The sequence below is a fragment of the Caloenas nicobarica genome, chromosome 22 (genome assembly GCF_036013445.1).
Source record: "Caloenas nicobarica isolate bCalNic1 chromosome 22, bCalNic1.hap1, whole genome shotgun sequence".
In the NCBI taxonomy this organism is placed as follows: Eukaryota; Metazoa; Chordata; class Aves; order Columbiformes; family Columbidae; genus Caloenas; species Caloenas nicobarica.
In genome coordinates, this window is record NC_088266.1 from 2,380,281 (window position 1) to 2,394,974 (window position 14,694).

Consider the following 14,694-nt stretch of genomic DNA (forward strand, 5'->3'; position numbering starts at 1 on the left):
GGAACGGGGAGAAAATATGTCTTAGGGCTTCAACCACTTTGATCTCAGGTTTAAAATAAGCCTGGCTTTCCATACGTCCCAGGAAGGCTGGAACAGGCAGCCCTGAACTTCCAGGGATTCCTGCTGGTGCAGCTCAGGTGCTGCTGCAGTAAAAAAATCTTGGGGATGAAGAGAGAGAACGAGAAGAGAAAAAGAAGGACTTTGCTTTTTACAGGTGACATGTACCCATCTCCTGCTTTAATTCCAGTGTTTTCAGCTGCATTCAGAAGGAACCGCGTTGGACGGCTCGGGATGGACAAAATGGGAGGAAAAGGGAACCTGAGTCCAGGTACCACTTCTGCACCCACACCACCCACCCCTCCATTCATTAACTAAACACGCTGATAAAACCAAAAAAACCTTTATTTCTTTTTTGAGTTGACAATTTAACAATATTATTTTTTTTCTTTAAAAATAAAACCTAAGCTCGTCAGGTTAAAGATCAGTAGTTTTAAGTGCTTTATTTGCAGGCTGCAGCTGCGAAGCCAGTGTGTGCGTTGAGGATGAGTGGCGCCGGTGTCACTGCACGTACGCGTAGCGCCGGTGTCACTGCACGTACACGTAGCACGGGTGTCACTGCACGTACGCGTAGCACAGGTGTCACTGCACGTAGGCGTAGCGCGGGTGTCACTGCACGTAGGCGTAGCGCGGGTGTCACTGCACGTAGGCGTAGCGCGGGTGTCACTGCACGTAGGCGTAGCGCGGGTGTCACTGCACGTACGCGTAGCACCGGTATCACTGCACGTACGCGTAGCACGGGTGTCACTGCATGTACGCGTAGCGCCAGTCGGTCAGCGGCACGTGCGTCTCTTTGACGGCCTGGGGCGACGTCCAGCGCAGGATGTAGTGGGGACCCCCAGGTTTGTCGTTAGTGCCTGTGCCAGGAGGAAAAAAACCACCAGTGACCATGAGGTGGAGGACGAGGGACTCGCCCGGATGCGGCTCAGCGCAGGTGACAAATAAAGTTCTCTTCAAAAAACATTCACTTCTTGACTGAGGGGGGGGCGAACCGAAAGAACTCAGAATAGTTTTCTGGATTTTGAGTGTTTCTCTGTTTGTCGCTGCACGAAGCTGCGCAAAGTGTCTTGTGCCTCTTGAGAAAGTGTCAATAGTGCATCCGTGTTGCTGCTGGTGATGGGAGCTCCTGAGAGCCCGGACAGCTTAAGAAGTACGTATAATATATACAGATCATGCATATATATACATATGTGTATATTATATACACATACATATATCATATATATATATAGAGGTGTATATATAGGTATATGTATATGTGTGTGTATATACATACACATACATACATTATATATATAGGTATATGTATATGTGTGTATATATACACGTACATATATAATATGTGTATATATAGGTATATGTGTATATATACACATACATATACATATATATAGAATATATACACATGTATCTGTGTGTATATACACATACATATACAATACATACATATACATAGGTGTATGTGTGTATATATACAAATACCTATATCATCATATACACATATAAAGTATTATATATTTGTATATACATACATATGTATATGAATACTATATATACGTGTGTGTATGTATATACAGATACAGATATAATACATATGTATATGTGTATCTATATACACATATACAGATGTGTGTATAGATACATGTACATATATGGTACATATATACATATGCAGATGTGTGTATATATACTTACATATATAATACATATATATACATATAATAAGCACATATTATGTACAATATATGTAATCACATATGATGTAGGAGAAAAATAATCTTCCACCAATTGAGAAGGAAAAATACAGGAGTGCATTAAATAGACTTTTATGCCACTAAAAGTAAACAGACTTTACAAATCCATGTGTAATGTCATTATTACTTTGTAACATTCTGACAGCTCCTAAAAGCTTGCAAAGAATTGTGCCTAAAGATTTTATAAAACCCTTTCTACCTCTTTCAAAGCTGCTTTCCCTCCCTAATTATATTCTAATAATATTTTGTGTATAATACTACTTTGTGTATTACAGTTCTGTGTCAGTGCTAACATGGGAATTATTTTAGGCTTCAGTATTCTGGCTTGAAATAGCACAGAATACTTCAGTTACTACTGCAATCTTGTGTTATTTACTAGTTACTAAGTTATCTTTTTATATTTGTCCTATTTTGAAGTATTTTCTCCCGAATGGTCTTCAGCCATGGGACGGACAGCTGAAATGTTTCGTGGAGATGAGCTGGACTTGGCAGTTAATGTTTGGACTTAAACGCCGTTTCCAACCAACCCAAGGCCGCGCGCCGTGAATTGCAGGGAGGCGTTTGCGCTCACCCGAGACGCGGGAGCCGCCGAACGGCTGCTGAGCCACCACGGCGCCCGTCGACTTGTCGTTGATGTAGAAGTTTCCGGCCGCGTTGCGCAGGCGGCTCCGGGCCTGGGCGATGATCGACCTGCGCAGGGACAGGACACGGTGACCACCGCACAACGGCCTCTGCCCGCCTGTACTCACTACGATCACGCAAAAATACCCCCCCCCCCGTACTAAATAAAATCACGCAACGAGCGCGTCTGCAGTTCTTTGTGCACATCTCCAGGATTACGCGTTGCTTAACACACACTGAAATGGGTCGTAAATACTTAGAACTCCCTTGAATTATCCCAATTTTGGGGGGTTTTTTTTAGTTTAATTCTCTTTTTAAAGTTTTATTGTTATAAAATTAAGGGGATTATAACTTAAGGATGGTCCCTTTTTGAGGCTACTCTGTTCTAAGCCCTCCTCCTGCTTTGGGGGTGCAGCCTCCCGTATGCTCCAGAAAATGCCTTTTGGGATAACTTCTCACCGAAAAAAGCATTTTTGGGCTGAAAAAAACCCACTTTAGATCCATCCCCTTCCCTCCTTAGCAGAAGGAGGGCTAAAAGCAGGCTAAGCTTTGTGGGAAACGCTTTATTTCCCTCCTCGCCACGCAGCGCGGGGCTGTGGAGAGAAGCGAGCGCGACGGCTCGTCCCAGAAGAGGAAAAACCATCTTTGCCTTCACCAGCCGCGGCGATTTTGGCACTTACTTGTCCTGGGCGAAGATTGCCCCCGTGAGGCCATAGGGTGATGTGGTGTCGATGAGATCCAGCACCTCCTTGTACCGCTTCTCTGGATAGACGTACACCGTGAGGATGGGGCCAAAAATTTCCTGTACGGTTAAAAAAAAAAAAAAAAAATATATATATATATACACACAGCACTTAGTGGGGAAAGCCCTAAAAATAAGCAGTAGGTGATTCAGCAGCTGATTAAGCTAAAACCGTGATGCAAAAAAAAAAAAAAAAGGCACCAATTTTTTTATGTACAGCTCAATTCTAGGTGTGCAGTAAATGCCCCGGGATGGGGATTTTTGTCCCTTTTGCAGCTTTCCTGGCCCCTCCGGCTCTCACCTCTTTCATGATGGGATCCTGCGGGTCTTTGCTCTCCACGATGCAGGGATCGATGAAATACCCAACACTGTCGTCGCAGCCGCCTCCCGCCAGGATGGTGAGGTTGGGCGACTTCTTAGCGTGCTCGAGCCATCTCTTTATCCGTGCAAAAGACTGGAAAAAAAGGAAATAATTTTTTAAAAAAAGTGTGGATTTGGGGTCTAAAAGGAGCTCCGGGTAATCCCTTTCAGGGCTACGCTGCTCTTCCAGCTCAGAAAGGGGTGGGCAGAGCTGGAAAAACAGTCCCAGACACTCTGAACCTTCTGTCTGAGATAGTTTTTCTGCAAAAATAACCTGTTTTTCAAAAGGGGCAGTGACTGCAACATGCAATACTCCAGGAGGGTGCAAAAGAGGGCTGATATTCACCTCTAACTCAGCTCTGATATTGATACTTTGCTATAAGGATACTCAGCTCTGATATTCATACTTTGCTATAAGCAATAAAAAACATTTAACTTAACACTTACTAAGGCAGGTGGTGGTACCTTCTTGCACTGGGAGAGGTGAGCTCACCTTGTCATCAATCACTGCAGAGAAAAACGTCCCAAAGTCCTGGGCGGGCTGTGGGAAGCCAAAAAGGAGACAATATAAGTACATCCTATGCCAAAAAAAGCTAACTCGGAAATTAGGAGGAGCTTAAATTCCTGGAATAACATTTCCCCCCCCAGCTCCAAATGCATCTCAGCTCGAGCTCCCCCCTTTTCAATTAGTCTGCAGTGTTCAGTGACTTACACCATCCTTCCTGCAGACGCTGGCTACAAGTTAATTTCTAATCATTAAAAAAAAAAAAAAGATGAAGCGGGAGGGGGGGACACACGGAGGGGCGGCGGTGGGGAGAACCAGTGGATAAAAAGCTCGGTTCAATAGGAATTAGTAGCCAGTTACCGCAGTCTCTAATCCCATCAACCACCCGCTGAGCCGCAAAGCCCTTCAGCAGCCCGGCAGCTCCGCTCACGTCTCCCACTTTGATCTTCCCGTGCTCCTCCAGCAGCTTCTCTTTGATCTGGGGCCACAGCGAGTCCGGGGCGTAGAGACGAGAGCAAGCCGAGCATTTTTGGCCGCCGTACTCGAAGGCCGAGCGCAGGGTCCCGTTCACTACGCTGGACACATCGGCTGAGCCGTGCACCAGGTGGAAATTCTTCCCGCCGCACTCTGGTTTTGGAGAAAGGGAGGAAAAAAGAGGCGAATGAGGAGTTGGCAGGGCTGCACCACCTCCAAAAAGCAGAAACTACGGCCAGGTCCCTTGCAAGGGGCTCGGGCAGCACCCGCCTGGCCCATTCCGTGGTTTTTTGGGGAACGGGGACACTGCCACGATCCCGCGTGTAGATGAGGTTCTTAGGGACATAGTTTAGTGCCAGTGTTGGGTTAACAGTTGGACTTGACGGTCTTTTCCAACCAAAATGATTCTATTAATACGATTCTAACCCTGGAGCTGGAGTAGATGTACAAAACTGATGGGAAAGGGACCGACCCGAGGTCCCAAACTTACTGCGGAGGCTCCGCAACCCCAGAGCATCATCACCTCCCACCCAAGTACCAGTTCCCTGCCATAAAAGCCCATCCCATACTGGAGGTGACACAATTTAATGTGTCATTTGCTCCCTGCTCACAAGGAGAGGAATCCTGGCTGCCATTTCAGCTTCTCCCTGAGGAAGGGAGAAACTAACCCACCCGCCCAAAAAAGGTGCGAGATGCAGCGGTTACCTCCGGCCAGGCGTGGGAAATTGCGGTAGCGATCCAGGTTTTCGGATACCTGCTTCCAGAGCCGCTTGAAAGTCCTGGAAGAGAAAGGAGGAGCTGCTGAGTGCGCTCGTGCCTTTGCACAGGGGTGGCACTTGGTTTAAAGGCACATCTGGGTGATGCGATGTGCTGAAGGGGAGCCCAGCAAACCCCTGCGGCCCTCCCCAAAACCAGGGATGCCCTGCAAGCAGAAAAGGAGATGCTGAGAGTGAAACCAGAGGTATTAAGGCAATGGCACTACACCGCAGTTTTAAAAATAAGCAGCTGTTGTAGTGTCAGAGGGAAGACACAGGAGCGAGCATCCAGCAGAAGTTTCTGTTCTTTCGACCCTTCCTTACTGTGACAAACCCCTTGGCTGGAAAACAATAAAAATGCTAATAACCTCCCAGCAGGAGGCACAGCTGCTAATACTAATTTATGAGCTTCCCACCGCTAAAGCACGATGCTCATCAGACCATGTCTGTGGTCGGTGGAGCGGGGTCCCCAGGTTTAACAGCCCATTACGGGCTGCCGGGGCCCTCAGCGTCGCTAACACACCCCGACGAGCGGGTTTGCAAATCTCAGCGGGGCTGGCATCGCTCTGCGGTTCCTGAAGCCAAATCGCAGCATCCCTGGGAGACAGGGCACTGTCACATGCTGCTTCATCTACTCTCTGTGCCTTGAGTTTAGCGACAGAAACACCCTGCCATTAAACCCACTCCGTGCAGCAAAAAACCCTGGTTAGACACGTCTTTAATTAGTTTAAAACCCTACTTTAATGACATCGGGTAAGGATGGCCCGTTGTTTGCCTGCTGCCCTACTCAACGCTGTCCTACGTGATCAAAGGACCCGCAGACAAGCACTCAGCGTCATCCCAGCCAGCGGTTCCTCGCCATCGTTCCCCCAAATCGCTCCCATCCCCAACTTACGGGACGCTGCCGGTGAAATTGAGCCCGCAGAAGTGCTCGGAGCTGGTGACGGTGTCTCCAAAGAGGGGCCCGTCCGCCGGCACGAACTGCACGACGTTGGGAGGGAGCCCGGCTTCCAGCAGGACCTTGTAGACGGCGTAGTTGGAGAGCACGGCGGTGTCGCTGGGCTTCCACAGGACCACATTTCCCTGCGGGAGAGGAGAAAGTCAGCACAGCAGAAAAGGCTTAAGCCTGCACACGGCTGTGCAAGGCTTAAATGCTCCGGCAAAAGCCTGGCCCACAGCCCGCGGTGGATGGGACCAGAGCAACGGCACCTTCGGGTGATTCACGCCTGCCTTTTGCCCCAGCATTGGTTTTGAAAAGGACTGTGATGGGCCTGGCCAGCTGAAAGCACAAATTCATAGAATCACACAATCATTTTGGTTGGAAAAAACCTTTATCAAGTCCAACCGTTCCCCACCCCTGGCACTGCCCCATGTCCCTGAGAACCTCATGTCCGTCTGTCCAACCCCTCCAGGGATGGTGACTCCAGCACTGCCCTGGGCAGCCTGTTCCAATGCCCCACAGCCCTTTGGGGAAGAAATTGTTCCCCAGATCCAACCTCAACCTCCCCTGGCGCAACTTGAGGCCGTTTCCTCTGGTCCTGGCGCTTGTTCCTGGGGAGCAGAGCCCGACCCCCCCTGGCTCCAAGCTCCTTTCAGGCGGTTCAGAGATCAGAAGGTCTCCCCTCAGCTCCTGTTCTCCCCTTTCGCACCCTCAGGTCGCTGTGCCAGCCCCTCACACTCCCCCTTAGCAGGGACACAGTTTTCCCTTCCCTAAGAGGAGGCACAAAACACACACCTGGTTTACGTCTCGGCAAATGGGACGTCGCCGCTAAGAAATGTGCATAAGACAATCGCGAGTCCCGTTCACCCGCTGCCACCGGGTTCGCGCAAAACCCAGCAGGTGTTTGTGCCAGCCAAAGCACTGACATAAAACCTCCGGCCGGGATTAATCGTGCACAAGCAAACAGCAAAATTGGCTGGAAAACACAGGGCTGAAGCGCTGCTGGAGGCTCCCACCCCTTTGGCTCTGTGCCACCGTCCTCCTTTTTTTTTCCCCCTCAGTGTAAATAAATTAATTAATCCTGGCCCAAATTCATCAGCCTCTCCCCAAAACCCACCCTGCAAAGGCAGGTGCTCCCTGTGCTCAATAGGCACACGTACGGAAATGCTGTTTACCAATACGTGGAATTTTTGGACCGTTTTTCTTGCCTGCCAGGATCTCGTCTCCCAGTTCAGTGCTAAATGCCAAGGCTACGACCTGCTCTCTCCTACCATTGCCCTAACGCACCTGCTGGACCCAGAAAGCGTCCTCCAAGAGGAACCCGAGCAATTACAAACCAACTGCACTTTTGGAGCACAACAGCACCCTGAAGCCTCGTTCACAGAGCAAGCAGCACACAGAGAAACAAAACCCCGCTGTGTTCACATCTCCCTGCAGCACCCTGACCTTCTCTTGACCTAAAACCCAGTCTAGAAGCAAAAAGACACCTTTATTCTGAACAATAACCCCCCCGAAGAGCAGGTGTGGGCAGCTTTGCCTTTTCCAACTCCTCCCCATCCCACCTGTCCATCAGTGAACAGGTCTAAAATCCAGCCACTAGAACGCCTTCTTGTAATTAAAGACAGCTGTGCCTAATTGCAAGGCAGCTGATTGGATCCAAGGGGACGAGCAGAAGCAGGAGCCCAGGTGTGTCCTATTGAACGGCACCAGACTACCAGGGGGCCTGAATTTGCTCCTTGTGGATGCCAAACCGGGCAAACTGCAGCCTTGGGGAGAGCGCATTTCCCTTCCCAGCCTTTCTCTGGCCTGTCCTCTCCATCCCTGGCTCTCCCAAACCACCACGACACTCACCATCAGCGCCGGAGCTCCGGCCAGGTTGCCACCGATCGCCGTGAAGTTGAAGGGCGAGACGGCCGCCACGAAACCCTGCGGGTGGGAGAGGAAAGGGACGGGTGGGTGTCCGCAAAAAAAGGGAGCTTGGGGCACAAAAAGGGAGTTCGAGAAGCGGGGGACCAGCCCCTCACCTCCAGCCCCCGGTACACCATGCTGTTGGTGCTGACGTCCACGCTGATGGGCTGGTTGTTCTCCAGCTCCAGCGCGTACTTGGCGTTGAATCGGAAGAAGTCGATCAGCTCCCCAGCGGCATCGATTTCTGCCTGGATGACTGTTTTGCCCTGCCGGGAGAGGTCGCGTCAAATAAAAGCACTAAGCCAAGGGTTTTTGGGGGGGATGCAGCAATGCGAGGTGCAGCACGGCGCAACGGGCCGCGGTGGACCATGTTTTGCCTCCTGCGAGCCCCCATCCCACCACGGCTCCTTGGCACCAAGCGGAGGCAAACGCAGCTTGTGCTTGTGCCAGGGGACATCGCGTCCGCCCTGCAGAGCCTCCCCTTTCCCATTTTGCAGGGAAAAACTCTGGTAATTGCAGCCCGTTTCTGTTCCTACTGAGTTCAAAGACTTGCAGCCAAAAAAATCCCTCGGCAGCTCTTCCTGCCGCGCTGCCCCGGCTCCTGGTTCCCCAAATTCCCTCCCATTCACCCCAAATGCCAAGCCTGCATCCCCCTTACCTGCCCGACCATGGTTTTGGCCAGCACCTCCGCTCGCCTGGGGCCGCTCAGCATGTCGGCCGCTTTCAGGAAGATCTGGGCTCGGTCCCGGACAGGTTTCAGGTCCCATTCCTTCCTGGCCGCCAAGGCAGCGTTAATGGCTTTGTTAATGAGCTCCTGCGGAAGAAAAGGAAGAACCCATCACGTCATTGTCACCGCGTGGGAGGGGAAAGTGAGGGGCCACCCAGCCCCAGGCACAAACCACAGGAGCCACCTTCCCATCACAATCCCAAATTTGCACCTCCTGGTACCAATTTGTTCCAGGATCCCTGGAAGGGCCAACGCTGGACCCTGGAGCCTCCCTGTTCAGAATCTGAGCAGCCATTTGCGTTTCATCCGGATTTCTCACCGGCAATCTCAAAGGGCATCGCGCCGCGAGGTTTGCAACCCTGCGAGATACAGCTTGGCGAGCTGCTGCCACCTCCCCGCCACAGAATAAAAGGAAAATAAAAAAGGAAGAGGAAAGCAGTGAGGTGTACTCACCTTGTCGGCATAGCAGTACTTGGCCACCTTGTGCGCATGGTTAAATGGCTGAAAAGAGAAGAAAAGCCTCTGTAGTCATCGGTCTGACAGAGCTCCCTCCTCCCGGGTACATCCTCCTGTTCTGTTTTCACTCGTTAAACAAGAGTTTTCCCCCCAAACTCACCGACAGCTGGTACCGCACGGTCGGTGTCCACACCTCTTCGCCCCCGACCACGCAGGGGATGGCTTCTGTCTTGCCCTTCAGGTTGGCGAGCGCCTGGAGCAGGAGGATGAGGAGGAAAAGAGCATCATGGTGGGAGCCGCACATACAGAGCTCCGCCAGCCACCCCCTCCATCCGTCCATCCATCCCTCCATCCATCCATCCATCCGTCCATCCATCCATCCATCCCTCCATCCATCCATCCGTCCATCCCTCCATCCTCCCCAACAAAGGGACACCTGGGGACAGGTGTCCTTCTGTCCCCTGCGCATGGGGTGTCCGTGGGCTGGAGGGATGGGGACAGGAGGGACAACCCCACCTGTCCCCAAAGGGAAGGAGCTGGGCTGGGCCCAGGAAAGAGCCTGGGGCTGCTGTGCAGCACCAGAAGCACCAACCGGGACCTTAGAAACCCCCCCAAAATCCCGACCCTGCGCGGCGGTACCTTCTGAAGCGCTGCTCGCTCGGGGCTCCCCGGCTTAAACTCGAGGATGGGCTCGTTGGTCACCTCGATGGCCGAGCGGTGCTGCCATCGCCGCCTGCGAGAGAGCGAGGCGGACACTGAAATTCTCGCTTCCCTTCTTCTCTCCGCACCCCAGCTCCAATAACGCGTTTTATTGTTTTACGGTGCGCTCCTCGGCCAAACCAGCTACGCAAGCCCAGGCACGACACCACGATATCTGCCATCCCACCCATCGGGTGACGATGGCGGAGCCAAGAACCAAGCCTGGACACGGCTGCCATGCAGCTCTCCCTTCTCTTTGCTCTAAAAAGGGTGCTGGAAAAAGGAGTTGTTAAGGGACTACGCACAAAGCAAGCTCCCAATCGATCTGGTTTGCTCCCCCAGCAAAGTCCAGGGCACGGGGCGGACACGGGCCAGCGAGCAGCTGGACCTTGGGCAGCTCGGGTTGTGCATTCCCAACCCTGCTCGAGCATTAAATTGCCCATCTCAGCAATTTTGCCCCCGCAAGGGGCGAAAAAAAAAAAAAAAAGTGCAAAGAAGGGGAGAAAGAACAGTGGCTGGAAGCAAAGGTGCGCGGCGAGAAATATTGGGGCAGCAAAAGCGAACAAAGGCAATGCAAAGGGACCCCCCCGCCCGGGCTGCCACGCGTGGGAACGCAGCAGGAACGGGGTTTGGGGATGGGGTTTGGGGGGGGGGGGGATGTCCCCTTTCGCGGGGAAGGGGAGCGGAGCGGGGACAAGAGGACGGGACGGGGGGGGCACAAGGACCCTGCACTCACCCGCTGCCGCGCAGCGCCCGCCACATCCCGGCCCCGCCGCGCTCCGCGTCCGGCGGCCGCTCCCAAACGCGGGAGAGGGGGATTAAGAGAAAAGCATAAAGTAATAAATTAATAGCAAAAAAAAAAAATATCGAGGGAAGCGGCTTGCTCCCGGAGCCACCCCGCACTGGGGAACTCTCTGAGGGGCGTGTCCTCTTCCCCCACCCCACTATGGGGCGGGAATGGGGTGGCCCCGCCTGGGTGCCCCCCCCCGTCCCGTCGCCGCGGTGGTTGCGCCCGGCCAACGGCGCGGCTGCGCCGTTGGCCGGGCGCAACCACCGCGGCGGCGGGACGGGGGGTGGGGGTGGGCGCTGGAATGAGCTAAAAATAATTAAAAACCCGAAAAAATTAACCGCAAAGTCAACCACCCACCCGAAGGAGGCGGCTCTGACGGGGCTCCGGCCTCGGCGGCGGCTCCGGGATCGAACCTGCGGAGGAGAGAGAGAGAGAGAGAGAGAGAAAACACGAGCTGAGGGGGCCGCTGCGGGTCCCTTTAGCAACTGAAAATTAAAAATAAAAGAGGATTTTAACTCAAAATGGGAGCCTGGCCCCGGGCAGGAGGCTGGTTTTCGATTGGTTATTTTTATTTGCAGAAAGGATATCGGCACTTGAAGTGTTGCAGCTGAAAGATACGAATTTTTAGGGGGTTTTGGGGTATTTGGGGTATTTGGGAGTATTTGGGAGATTTGGGTATTTGGGAGCCCAGAGCACCTGCCCAGCTCCAAATGCACAAGCGGCTTTTGCTTTAAAGGTGTTTTCCAACCCAAGAATTAATTAACACACACAGAGCCATTAACCAGGAGTTCGGTATTTATTTTATATATTTTTGTTTTTGTTGTTTCTTTGTAACCAGAAAAAGGACAACGACCCGTTTTCATCACCAAGCTCCCGCTCCCCACTTTGCGGGTTCAGGTCCCCGTGGGCCGAGCGCCGAAGGATGAACCGCTCCGGAGGGACAGGGGGACCGAGGACGGACACACGGACGGGAGTCCAGAGCGCCGTATGAGGAGCAGACCTGGAACGGTCGGTGGGTTTGGTTTTGGCACTAAAAAAAAAAAAAGGAAAATGGAGATAATCTGCTGGAAGTGCGAATGCTTCTGGCTCGCGCCACGGGTGGTTCTCGGTGCCCCGGCTAAAGGGGATTAAATTCCACCGCCAAAAATACGTGTACCCTTCGGTCTGCTTGCAAATTCCCAGGACAGACTTCCAGCCACAGAGAAAAATCGATTTACATCTCGACTCCGGAGCAAGCTGAGGAGCTGGTTCATCCTTCGTCCTTTCCTCACCAGAGATCAAATAGCATCATCAATTCAGTCTTTTTTCTTTTTTTTTTTTTTTCTTTAAAAGAAGCTAATATACAGAATATAAAGCACAATATTTACAACAGTACGGTAAACAGGTTCATTTCCACACTGATCAGTAGTCTGTTTTCATGTGTATAAAAGAAATTCTTACATGACCTAAGAGGAACTGACAAAAAGTAACACAGCGTGGGGAAAGAGTCATCAATACCCTCCACTTCAACGCATTAAATAATAAATAATTGATTTTGGCAGAACAGCTACGTACACTTTAGCCGCAGGGAAGGCGTTCAAAGGGCTGAATTACGTGTCGCTTTTGGTGAAACCACGTTACACAAGAGGTGTGTTTAGTGACCGAGATTGTCATCATCCTCAACACTAATTAAAAAAAAAGACATTTCAGGATTTCAGATGAAATCCGCGCAGGGATCGTGAGCTCGGGCAGCCCACGAGCCGTTGGCTTTGTGGCACGGGGGTACCAGGGTGTTCTGCCATAGAAATAACACAGGTTTGAACCACCCCAGCGTTTATTTTAAGTATTAAAATAATTATTTCCTCCATAAATGGAGCCAGCCAGACCTACGAGCATCCCCTTTGCTTACAGAAGTGCTTTGCTGTTGGAGTGCCCCAAATTAGGAGGGAATCGTGATTTCTAGAAGCATCAGGTACCCACTTCTTACACACAATTTGCTGCTTCTTCAAAAGAGAAGCTTTGAGAGGCTCCCGCAAACGCGGAAGGGGCTTAAGACACTGAACTACACACAAAAACAGACAAAAAGAAATAATCGAGTGTTTCTTCACTGCTCTGCCAAGACTTGGGTTCAGTGAATTCCGAATTTGGCAGGTAGTGTTTCTAGTTCACCCCTAAAACCAGCGTTATCAACACCAGGATACTACGTGTTGCCATTATTGGCAATTTCTCACTTAAAACTTAAGCTGACAGAAGTTACATTCTACTAAAAGCTGAGGGGAAAAAAAAAAAAAGTAAAGGATTTGGGTGACTTAACACTGAAAGCAAATATTTTTAAAACCTGGGTGTTCCCCTGCAACCAAGTCCTGGACCCGTGCAAAAGAATAAAATACCAGAAGTCCTGAAGCCAAACGTGGAAAATCCTCATCGGGGTATTACTACCACCAGTTCTCAATTTTGCTGTGATAAACCGTGCTTTAAACATTGCGCTCTAAAATGAAGAGCTCTCAAACGCCGAACACAGAGACTTCCCAGTGGCGCAATTCCCTTCCTCGCGTGCTCCAACACAAGTGATTTTCCCCTGTTTTTCCAGAGGGAAAAACCCAAGGAAATCTCTGCTTTACGGGGCCAAGGCTGCGAGCACCCGCCCATCGCCACCATTTTTTCTCATCTCACCTCAGACCAACCACCCCACTGGTATTTTTGCTGGCAGGAACGGTTATGCCAAAAAAATAAACAATAATTTCATATCAGAAGTAGCTTTAGATCTATATTCAGGCACAATTCTGATTCGTTATGTTGTTTCATCAAGTTCACTCCAATTTATAGCGGTGTAGATAAATATAAATTTCTCTTCCAACCAGGTAAACCGCAAAATGCTCTTTGGGGCAGATGTTAAGGTTACTGTGCTGCAATCACCCCAGAGGTCCTTATCCACTCCAGCAGAATCAGGGAGATAAAAACAACCCCAAAACCACAGAACAGGGGAAACAGCAACAATTGTGCAGTCGCAGAAAAGCCGTGAACCTGTTTTGCTTTCCCTCCCGCTCCGAGGAGGCGACGGGCGAGTGTTTCACAGCCAAACCTGTTCCATTATTTGTGTTGTCGCTTGAAACCGCTGGAGAATTTGGAGTCCCGAAGATACTTGACAAGGGAATAATTGCATTTGCTAACAATTCTGTTTGCACTTTAAAAACCTCTAATAAAAATAGAATATATACTGTGTTTTTTATAAATAGATTACACATTTAGCTTAGATGAGTTTCATTACATCCCCCCCCAGACACTTTTTTTTTTTTAAAGATTTTTGTTTCTTTTTCATTGTGTGAACTATGATAATTACTAAGTCTTTGAAAAAAACAAACATCTGTACCACATTATTCTTTGGACGTTTTTTAACAACATGCATCCACAAAAGCAACTGCCATTTGTTTACTGAAAACTTTTTTTTTTTTTGTACAAACCCATTTTAGGAATTTGATCTATTATTACACTGCTAACAAGCAAAAAAATTTGCTTCCTTGAAACCCCCTTTTAAAAAATGAGAAACAATGAGGAGGATTTTCTGATTGTAAGTCTAAAAAAAGTGTCAATATGACACCGCATTAAGAATAGAAAACAAAAATAAAGTATTTACAGCTTTACGAAGGAAAAGGAAAGAGGTCATCAAAATCATTTCCAGCATTTTCACAATTTTTTTTTTTTTTTTCTGGCAAGCTTTTGATCTGGTTTCTACTTAAATGCAACACAACAAGACCACTGGCAGCTGGATCAGCAGCATCGCTTGAAACTAAACCAAAGTCCTCCCAGGGAATGATCGAGGACCAACCCTCACAACTGCCAAGAGGCTGATCCACCAAGTCCTACATGGTCCTAAAGGAAAATAAACCCCTGATCATCCCAACTACAAAAACACCTTTTCTTCTCTAA

The 14,694-nt window shown here is 50.0% G+C and overlaps 2 protein-coding genes across 3 annotated transcripts in view; both read right to left on the reverse strand.

Annotated features, from left to right (window-relative positions):
* Positions 1 to 390: 390 nt before the first annotated feature.
* Positions 391 to 10,825, reverse strand: ALDH4A1 (aldehyde dehydrogenase 4 family member A1). 2 transcript variants are annotated; one of them, XM_065649906.1, is made up of 15 exons: positions 10,735 to 10,825; positions 9,939 to 10,032; positions 9,460 to 9,552; positions 9,297 to 9,344; positions 8,775 to 8,930; positions 8,233 to 8,382; positions 8,060 to 8,134; positions 6,164 to 6,351; positions 5,219 to 5,292; positions 4,479 to 4,666; positions 4,028 to 4,075; positions 3,476 to 3,628; positions 3,113 to 3,234; positions 2,383 to 2,501; positions 391 to 914 (listed from the first exon to the last, which is right to left on the reverse strand). In XM_065649906.1, exons 1-15 carry the CDS (start codon positions 10,758 to 10,760, stop codon positions 802 to 804), a joined length of 1,647 nt encoding a protein of 548 aa, XP_065505978.1. In that variant the 5' UTR covers positions 10,761 to 10,825; the 3' UTR covers positions 391 to 801. The 2 variants fall into 2 exon arrangements, with proteins under 2 accessions (XP_065505978.1, XP_065505977.1); XM_065649905.1 differs by having other exon boundaries at positions 392 to 914; positions 4,470 to 4,666; positions 10,735 to 10,824.
* Positions 10,826 to 11,124: 299 nt separating this feature from the next.
* The window catches only part of IFFO2 (intermediate filament family orphan 2), a 40,231-nt gene continuing 36,661 nt past the window's right edge, over positions 11,125 to 14,694 (reverse strand). Inside the window, exon 10 of the transcript XR_010607441.1 lies at positions 11,125 to 11,201. The gene's annotated coding sequence lies outside the window, so the exon portion shown is untranslated. The remainder of the gene's footprint in view (positions 11,202 to 14,694) is intronic.

Bases quoted from the DNA above. Each gene is read 5' to 3' on its own strand.
- ALDH4A1 (XM_065649905.1), bottom strand. From the start codon at position 10,760: ATGTGGCGGGCGCTGCGCGGCAGCGG. The intron at 8,135-8,232 runs GTGAGGGGCTGG...TCCCACCCGCAG, and splicing joins TGGTGTACCGGGGGCTGGAG to GGTTTCGTGGCGGCCGTCTC. The intron at 3,235-3,475 runs GTGAGAGCCGGA...TTAACCGTACAG, and splicing joins AGGATCCCATCATGAAAGAG to GAAATTTTTGGCCCCATCCT.